At 44.5% G+C, this 9873-nt stretch overlaps 1 protein-coding gene across 2 annotated transcripts; it reads right to left on the reverse strand.

Moving 5' to 3' along the window:
- Window positions 1–3040: 3040 nt before the first annotated feature.
- Window positions 3041–7885, reverse strand: LOC139403887 (methylthioribulose-1-phosphate dehydratase). Of its 2 annotated transcripts, XM_071147080.1 has the most exons (8): window positions 7831–7885; window positions 7111–7343; window positions 6591–6691; window positions 6394–6442; window positions 5657–5774; window positions 5313–5448; window positions 3408–3575; window positions 3041–3189 (listed from the first exon to the last, which is right to left on the reverse strand). In XM_071147080.1, exons 2-8 carry the CDS (start codon window positions 7174–7176, stop codon window positions 3072–3074), a joined length of 756 nt encoding a protein of 251 aa, XP_071003181.1. In that variant the 5' UTR covers window positions 7177–7343; window positions 7831–7885; the 3' UTR covers window positions 3041–3071. The 2 variants fall into 2 exon arrangements, with proteins under 2 accessions (XP_071003181.1, XP_071003180.1); XM_071147079.1 differs by lacking the exon at window positions 7831–7885 and having other exon boundaries at window positions 7111–7614.
- Between the last annotated feature and the right edge of the window lie 1988 nt (window positions 7886–9873).

Consider the following 9873-nt stretch of genomic DNA (forward strand, 5'->3'; position numbering starts at 1 on the left):
AGGAGACTCCATATTACATTGGTTAAGGGATATATCAGTGGAGACCACCTCTTCCAGGGTAATAGGAGACCCCATATTACATTGGTTAAGGAATATATCAGTGGAGACCACCTCTTCCAGGGCAATAGGAGACTCCATATTACATTGTTTAAGGGATATATCAGTGGAGACCACCTCTTCCAGGGCAATAGGAGACTCCATATTACATTGGTTAAGGGATATATCAGTGGAGACCACCTCTTCCAGGGCAATAGGAGACTCCATATTACATTGGTTAAGGGATATATCAGTGGAGACCACCTCTTCCAGGGCAATAGGAGACACCATATTTCTCACTATACTCAGCCAGGGTGCAGAATAATCATGTCTAAACCAATTTATGATGGGGTGAAATGCTTGTGTCTGGAAATACAATTTAAAGTTTGATACGGATAGTCCTCGCTCTTCCCCTCTTTGTATGTTTGTTCATTTTTAACCGGGCTCACTTACCTTGCTCTCATATATATATATATATATATATATATTGGCACAGCGGTCTAAGGCAATGCATCTCAGTGCAAGAGGCATCACTAGAGTTCCTGGTTCGATTCCATGCTGTATCACACCCAGCCATGATTGAGTCCCAGAGGGCGGCGCACAGCGTGGTCCGGGTTTGGCCGTCATTGTAAATAAGAATTTGTTCTTAATTGACTTGCCTAGTTAAATAACGTTTCAATTAAAAATACACACTTTTAAACCACATTATGGATTTCAACTGGGATTCAATTGGTAGAGATGGAGTCTTCCCTCAGGGTTGACAGAGGCAGTAGGGCAGATTTGGTTAGATTTATTTAGTTGAGATGGAGCTGAATTTGTCTATGATCTTCAAAGCTCTTGGGAGGAATTAGGATACACTGTCTAGATAAAGATATCGTCGGCGTATAATGATATGCTATGATCCGTAGATTTGAGATATTGGTGTAATTTTTGGATTGTCGAATTGCCTGGGCCAGGGTCTCCCTAGACAAAAACAGCAGAAGTGAGATTGGATCACCTTGCCTTCTACTTATAGGGTATGAATACTTTCTGAAGGCACTGTCTAAGACAAATACATGATTTTTCCCCAACAAAAATCAGGGAGAGGGTATCAACACTTCTAATTCGGGTGAAACTAACATTTACCTGCTATGCTGAACAGTCAAGCAGAGGTTGGTTACCTTCAGTAATCGCTCTTAATAAAATCCCAGTACTTAATAAAACATATAGAATGCTAGATCTAGACAAACAAGGACACAGCAGTGATCTGAGATTCAGCACCATGGACCACGGCAGAATCAAAATCCTGGAATCGGAGGTTCTGCACAACATGAACAGCGACCATGCAATGGCTGGTAGAACCCATTGGATAAAGGAAGGAAGACAAATCCAGGAAGACAGAGGGCTGAATTGGAAGACTCCCGCACCAACTATCTTCTATGCGACTTTCTGTGTCTCAGAGCAAGTATTAACCAATCCCAGCACACATTTCTATTTCATATTTTGAAAAACAAAAAAAGGTTTGCACACTTTAACATCCTTATTGATCAGACATGATTCATGTTTTGCTATATTATGTGAAACGTCTGTTCGCATGTGAACAATCCACATCCGTCAGGCTGTTTGATTTGCAGTATGCAAGACAATAACCCTAGTTGACTCCCGCTAAATTTGAATTCTATAAGTGCAGACAGGGGTTTGCGTGATATGACACACCAACCCCCCCCACCTATATGTCTAATTCTTTCAGATGCCATTGAATGCTCAAGAGAGAGAATAGACACTTAACAATCTTGTAATAGTTCAGATGGTAGTGATACAGACTGTCTGGTCAGAGTAAGACCACAGTCACCTTTAACAGCTCAAATGTTTCTTTGACACCCATTTCAACATGAGACAGGCTCCTCATGTTGCTCTACAACTGCACATGTCAATACAAGAGGCCAATACAAGTGGCGTTATTGTGGAAAGCCTAATCTTTAAAAAGAGATTAACTTATCCCACAAGGAATTTTTAAAAAGGAGCTACACGTCATATTTTTGAGGCCAGCAAATCTCGTCAAATAAAGCCTGTGGCAGTAGCACAATGGGTTAGTGTGTGGCTCAGGTCTAGTCAATTTGACAACAGCCAGTCTGTCTTTTAAGGACCAATAAGAGGTTTTGGGGGTAAAATATTGTATAACATCATTCTACTATTACTGTAGATAATGTATTTTAATATACTCTGACATTTCTAATGCTTGTTTGCAGGACATAAAATGTACTTTTTGGTACAAAAGCCACTGTGACAAGATGATTTATTATTATTATTTGTAATCTACCAGGCACTCAGATTTTTTTTTACAAGCCAAAATATTTTTTCCACAAAAATTACACCAACAAAACACAAAAAAACAGATGAGCATGCTTTGTAATGTTTCTAAAACAATAAGTGTATTACTAGTAAGAAGTAAATTGGTATATTGATTAATTTAATTTTTAACCAAAATATCAGAGACAAAAATGTTCACCTGCACCTTTAAGGGCGGGAGGGTTACCGTGGCAGCGCAAATCAGTATTGTTTCTGCCTGTGAGATTGACTAGTAGAAGCGTGGCCTTCTCTTCCCAAGCAGTTGAAACTCAAACATAGAAAAACAACCTAGTTTGTGAACAAAACAATGTAAATAGCCAAAAAATACAAGGACAGGGTTTCACTTCAGTAGACTTTCTTTTCAAGTAAATTAGACCAACTTTTATGCCTGTGCACAGCGCTTCTAAAAATGTAATCTTTCACTCAGCTCTTCACGTGCGTACAGTCCCCCAGCCAGGCTGTGTTGCAGAGCGAGGTGGAATAGGCTATATATTACCAGCTATGAAACAAAAACGGCAGAAATATTTTGAAAACAGCAAGTGCAGCATATATGTCACTGTAAATGTGATCAAACTTGACTTTTTATATTCACAAATGCAAGTGAAATACTTGCACTGTGAAGTCCTGACCACCCGGCGACATGGCTGGGGGAAAAAAAATCCACATTTGGCAGGCGTTCATTTTAGGCCCTGATTGTTTGCCTCCATTTATTGGGATGGTTGGACATCGTAGTAATGGTTCTCTTCAACGGGTGGTGCTGAAGGATCCATTCCACTCTGCTTCATTTGGACGGCGATGTCAAATAGGTAGTCATAACATTCACACCTGGAACAAGACACGCGGATAACCCACTACCACACAAACCTCTAGAAAGCACCAATGATGCATTTAAAACAGTGATACATTCAGTCTAAATGACACATTCACAGTAATACTTCTACAAACATTACTTTTAGACTATTTATAATTAATTATTATTCACTTCTATAAAAGTATTACTTCTATAAAACATTGTGTTACTTCATAGTTATTCATTAACTCACATGGTCTTGGCTTTCTCCCAGGACTCCCCCCACACGTAGACGCCGTGGCGCCGGACGAGGACCGCACAGGAGTCTGGGTACTGCTCCATGGCCAGCGCCATGCGCTCCTTCAGGTCCCGCTCCTCCGGGGTGTTCTCAATGATGGGGACCACCAGGGTTTCATCATATCTACACACACACACGTCAACGTCAGTGTGTGAGCAGAATGCATAGTCAATAGGGCCACTATCTAAAATCAAGTGTCAGTCTCCCCTGGATGAAAATGTGCCAGAATTGACAGGAGTTACAAGGTAACATCTGGATTCCCACATTAATTTCCATAAACTGCCGGGGCTGGACTGTTTCAGTACAGACATTCACACTGTAGCACATTGGCAGGTAGCTTAGTGATTAGAGTGTTGGGCCAGTAACCGTAAGATTGCTGGATCGAATCCCTGAGCTGACAAGGTAAAAATCTGTCATTCTGCCCCTGAACAAGGCAGTTAACCCACTGTTCCCTGGGTACCGAAGATGTAGATGTTGATTAAGGCAGCCCCCCGCACATCTGATTCAGAGGGGTTGGGTTAAATGTTGAATTCATTCATTTGGACAACTGACTAGGTATCCCCTTTCCCATTGAGCACTTATACGGCCGTCGTTGGCGCTGGAGGTGCCCTCGCCAGGGCCCAGCTCGTAGTTGGTGCTGGAGGTGTCCTCGCAACCTGCCTGCCTGGAGGTGTCCTAGCCACGTGCCCACCTGTAGTTGGTGCTGGAGGTAGGTGTCCTCACAACCTGCCCGCCCGTAGTTGGTGCTGGAGGTGTCCTCACCACGTACCGACCCGTAGTTGGTGCTGGAGGTGTCCCTGCCATGTGCCTACCCGCAGTTGGTGCTGGAGGTGTCCTAGCCATGTGCCTACCCGTAGTTGGTGCTGGATGTGTCCTAGCCATGTGCCCACCCGTAGTTGGTGCTGGATGTGTCCTCTCCACGTGCCCACCCGTAGTTGGTGCTGGAGGTGTCCTAGCCATGTGCCCACCCGTAGTTGGTGCTGGAGGTGTCCTAGCCATGTGCCTACCTGGTGCTGGAGGTGTCCTAGCCATGTGCCCACCTGTAGTTGGTGCTGGAGGTGTCCTAGCCATGTGCCCACCTGTAGTTGGTGCTGGAGGTGTCCTAGCCATGTGCCCACCTGTAGTTGGTTCTGGAGGTGTCCTAGCCACGTGCCCACCTGTAGTTGGTTCTGGAGGTGTCCTAGCCACGTGCCCACCTGTAGTTGGTTCTGGAGGTGTCCTAGCCACGTGCCCACCTGTAGTTGGTTCTGGAGGTGTCCTAGCCACGTGCCCACCTGTAGTTGGTGCCGGAGGTGTCCTAGCCACGTGCCCACCCGTAGTTGGTGCCGGAGGTGTCCTAGCCACGTGCCCACCCGTAGTTGGTGCCGGAGATGTCCTCTCCACGTGCCCACCCGTAGTTGGTGCCGGAGGTGTCCTAGCCACGTGTCGACCCGTAGTTGGTGCTGGAAGTGTCCTAGCCACGTGCCGACCCGTAGTTGGTGCTGGAGGTGTTCTCGCCACGTGCCCACCCGTAGTTGGTGCTGGAGGTGTCCTAGCCACGTGCCGACCCGTAGTTGGTGCTGGAGGTGTCCCTGCCATGTGCCCACCCGTAGTTGGTGCTGGATGTGTCCTAGCCACGTGCCCACCCGTAGTTGATGCTGGAGGAGTCCTAGCCATGTGCCTACCTGGTGCTGGAGGTGCCGGATGTGTCCTCTCCACGTGCACCCGTAGTTGGTGCCGGAGGTGTCCTAGCCACGTGCCGACCCGTAGTTGGTGTCGGAGGTGTCCTAGCCATGTGCCTACCTGTAGTTGGTTCTAGAGGTGTCCTAGCCATGTGCCTAACTGTAGTTGGTGCTGGAGGTGTCCTAGCCATGTGCCTACCTGTAGTTGGTTTTGGAGGTGCCCTTGCGGATTCCCTTTATCATCTCCTGGTGAGTTATGCGGAACTCCTTGCCAGGATAAAACAGAGTTGCCATGACGGCAGCCTTGGAGTGGGTGTGGATGACGGCCTGCGCCGCTGAGGAACAGGAGGGAGACAGTTAGCATGTTGGCCTATTCGTGGGTCTGTGTACAGCTCACCCCTCATAGACTATCATTCATTAACAGAGAGAGCTCACCCCTCATAGTGTATTATTCATTAACAGAGAGCTCACCTCTCAGTGTATCAATCATGGACAGAGAGAAGTCACATCTCATAGTGTATGATTCATGAACAGAGAGCTCACCTCTCATAGTGAAGGCATTCATGAACAGAGGGGTGCACTGGCTCTTCTTCAGGTTCTTCCAGGGGGGTGGGGAGCTGATGTCTCGCTCCTCCACATCACAGACAAACATGTCATCTGGCTACAGGGTGCAACACACACATAAAAAACATATCTCCAGAAACTGTCAAACTAGGTAGTCCAAGTTGGCTCTGATGATATGAAGGCAAAACACCAGCCCTGCTCACCTGTAGTCTCTATGATGATATGAAGGTAAAACACCAGCCCTGCTCACCTGTAGACTATGATGATATGAAGGCAAAACACCGGCCCTGCTCACCTGTAGTCTCTATGATGATATGAAGGCAAAACACCGGCCCTGCTCACCTGTAGTCTCTATGATGATATGAAGGCAAAACACCAGCCCTGCTCACCTGTAGTCTCTATGATGATATGAAGGCAAAACACCAGCCCTGCTCACCTGTAGTCTCTATGATGATATGAAGGCAAAAAACCAGCCCTGCTCACCTGTAGACTATGATGATATGAAGGCAAAACACCAGCCCTGCTCACCTGTAGTCTCTATGATGATATGAAGGCAAAACACCAGCCCTGCTCACCTGTAGTCTCTATGATGATATGAAGGCAAAACACCAGCCCTGCTCACCTGTAGTCTCTATGATGATATGAAGGCAAAACACCAGCCCTGCTCACCTGTAGTCTCTATGATGATATGAAGGCAAAACACCAGCCCTGCTCACCTGTAGTCTCTCCTTCTGCACTCCAGACGGGGCAATGTAGATCTGATCTCTAGGTACAACAAAATGGGGAGATGAATGTTCATTAGCTAGCATGCATATATATTAGCTCTCTCTCTACATTTAACTAAAGACCAAGTCACGTATGAGGTTTTGAATTTAAAAAAAATATTAAACAATATTAAAGTCAGAGCACTTACCCACGTCTCAAACTTAGCCCTCCTCCTGTCCCTGTAACCCAGCCGAGTTGGTAGAAAAGACGACATAACTCTGGGATGAGAAGCCGTGGATGTTCCTTGTCCTGAAACAAGGTGATGGGGAAACACTACATTACCCAGACACCATAATGGCTCGTCATTTACCTTCAGGTGCTTGTGCAAATTATGTTGTGAGATGTGGCCACATCCATTTACCTCTCCTCACTCTTTATGGGTCTTAAACTGGAGCTGTGTGTTCTCTCTCTCTCTCCCTGTTAAAGTCCCCCCTGTCGTTTCTCTCTAGCTCTCTGGCTTTGGACTCCCCAAAATATCTTCCTCCGACTTCCCTCTTCGCTTCTATTGTCCTTAGATTCTTGCTCTATTCACTGTCTAGCCTACAAGTTAAGGTGTGAATCTAGCTCGTTACTTGTTTGCAATTTCAGATTGCAAGACTTGTTTTAAATGTGTTAGCCAGCCTAGCTAGATAACCTACAACGGTTAGCAGTCGTTCTAAAGCACATACCTGAGACTCCGTCGACTCGGAACCATTTTCCTTGTCTTCAATGGTGGCATCACAAACAGATGTCATTTTATTTTGGATAGATGCAGAACGAACTGCTTTTTCAACCGGTGGAACCAGATTCTTCTTGCAAGTTCTCTCTTTTTCACCCGGTGGAACCAGATTCTTCTTGCGACCACGTCCTGGGAGGTTGACTACAACTCCATGGACAGCATGCTTCCTGATAACATTACGAACTGTGGAAACAGCAATGCCAAGGTCTCGGGAGATGGACTTGTAACCTTGCTTAAGTCCATGTTTGGTTATAATCAAATTCCTTACATCCTCAGATAGTTCTTTCCCCTTGGCCATGTTCACAGTGGTAACGTTATAATGAAGCAGAATATCCTGTTCTCTTTTCAACACGATTTGAATGGCTGTTTTTACCTTGTAAAAATACCTGCAACTTACCACAGTACACGTGTGAACACGTTTTTTAATTTATATTTGAAGACGTATTGAATTATTTAAAATAGACGTACAAGGGTACCAATACACTAGAACGCAACTGTAACAGGCTGGCCAAAAAGCAAACTAGATAACGTTAGCTCACTAACTAACTGGTGCTACTTTAACATGCGATATTATTCCTCCTCAACGAAATCTAAAACAACATATCGTTTAAATACAATATTTCGCCACATGTTTAAATGGAACAATTCGGTTTTATCGCATTTTAAATACCTTTGTGTGTTTGTTTGACAGCAGAGGGGTCGTCATTAGTGCGACAGGATATAGTAAGGACCTCCAGATCTCTTGCACGTGGCCTTGTATTGTGCCTGAAGACAATTATCGGAATAATCGCAGAGGTCTTTGATAATCGGCAAAAATAAGATGAAACAATTCTTAGCAATTCAAAATCAAACGTGTTTTATTATTTGTTCATATTTTGGTTTGAAGAAGTATATCCTATATCAGGGTAACTTCAACCTGGAGAGGGTGTTGCACAAGTATGCCTAACAAGCACCAGGTGGTAGCAGAGCTCAAATAAATTAAACCAAATGTATGGTAAGGACAGGTACCTTTTTCTTGTCTAGTCATGAAAAGTGGTCCCTCCCTTCCCAACTAGAGTCACCAATTTACATCATGGTGCTTGCAGGCTGCAGTCTAATTACAGTGTAGATGCTTACTAGTACATTATATTATTATTATATTATATTTGAGTAATTTAGCAGATGCTCTTATCCAGAGCGACTTACAGTTAGTGCATTCAAGAGACCTGAGCTGGCAGAACGGAGTGCTTGGGTTAAGGTGTAGGGCTTGAGCATAGCCTGAAGTGTCAGTTCCTAGTGCTGTTGCGTAGATAAGTACCATGGTCTTGTAGTGGATGTGAGCTTCGACTGGAAGCCAGTGGAGTGTGTGGAGGAGCAGAGTGACATGAGAGAACTTTGGATGGTTGAAAACCAGGCGGGCTGCAGTGTTGTATTACGGTATCTATCAGCATTTGAAAGGATAGTGTGGCTGTGACATGAACTCTTCATAACAAACATCTAGTCCTGCAAACTGAAACATGACCATTAGGCCTTTAATATATTGTTGGTTTACAGCCTTGTTGTTGGCCTATCCATCCCAGGGGGAGGGATGTTTCCCTGGGGCAGCTTTACTTCACCAAAGTCGTTATTAGATACATTGTTTTATAATTCACAGATGACCATGTTTGTTATCAAGAAACATTTTCCACAAGCCTGCCTTTTACTTAGTGTTTATTGGACTGGCAGTGTGTAGGATATCATGGGGAGGTAGCCTATAGATGGCTGGGGTGAAAAGTGGAGGGGTAAGTCCAGGCCAATAGGGATTTCTAGGTTCTCGTCAGACAGGATAAAATGCCTTGTGTTGACAGAAGTGCCGGGGACACGTGACAGGCATTGGATCGTTGCATGCTGAAGGCTTAGGCCTTCACTTAGGGAGTGGATATTTAAAGACATGGTAACAGGCACGTTCACCAAAGCTGAGTTTACTGACAAGGAACAGATAAGACTGATTTAGACACAGTCTTAATGTATACTATGGTGATACTATGGTGATACTATGATGATACTACAGTGATAGTATGGTGATACTATGGTGATACTATGGTGATACTACTGTGATAGTATGGTGATACTACGGTGATAGTATGGTGATACTACGGTGATAGTATGGTGATAGTATGATGATACTATGGTGATACTATGGTGATACTACGGTGATACTATGGTGATACTACGGTGATACTATGGTGATACTACGGTGATACTATGGTGATACTACGGTGATACTATGGTGATACTACGGGGTTAGTATGGTGATACTACGGTGTTACTACGATGTTAGTATGGTGATACTACGGTGATACTATGCTGTTACTATGGGGATACTACGGTGATACTATGCTGTTACTATGGGGATACTACGGTGATAGTATGGTGATACTACGGTAATACTATGGTGATAGTATGGTGATACTACGGTGATACTACGGTGATAGTATGGTGTTACTATGGGGATACTACGGTGATAGTATGGTGATACTACGGTAATACTATGGTGATAGTATGGTGATACTACGGTGATACTACGGTGATAGTATGGTGTTACTATGGTGACACTACAGTGATACTATGATGATACTACGGTGATACTATGGTGATACTACGGTGATACTACGGTGATACTACGGTGATACTATGATGATATTATTGTGACACTATGGTGATATTATGATGACACTACGGTGATACTATGGTG

This window comes from Oncorhynchus clarkii, unplaced genomic scaffold (assembly GCF_045791955.1).
Source record: "Oncorhynchus clarkii lewisi isolate Uvic-CL-2024 unplaced genomic scaffold, UVic_Ocla_1.0 unplaced_contig_12719_pilon_pilon, whole genome shotgun sequence".
NCBI lineage: Eukaryota > Metazoa > Chordata > Actinopteri > Salmoniformes > Salmonidae > Oncorhynchus > Oncorhynchus clarkii.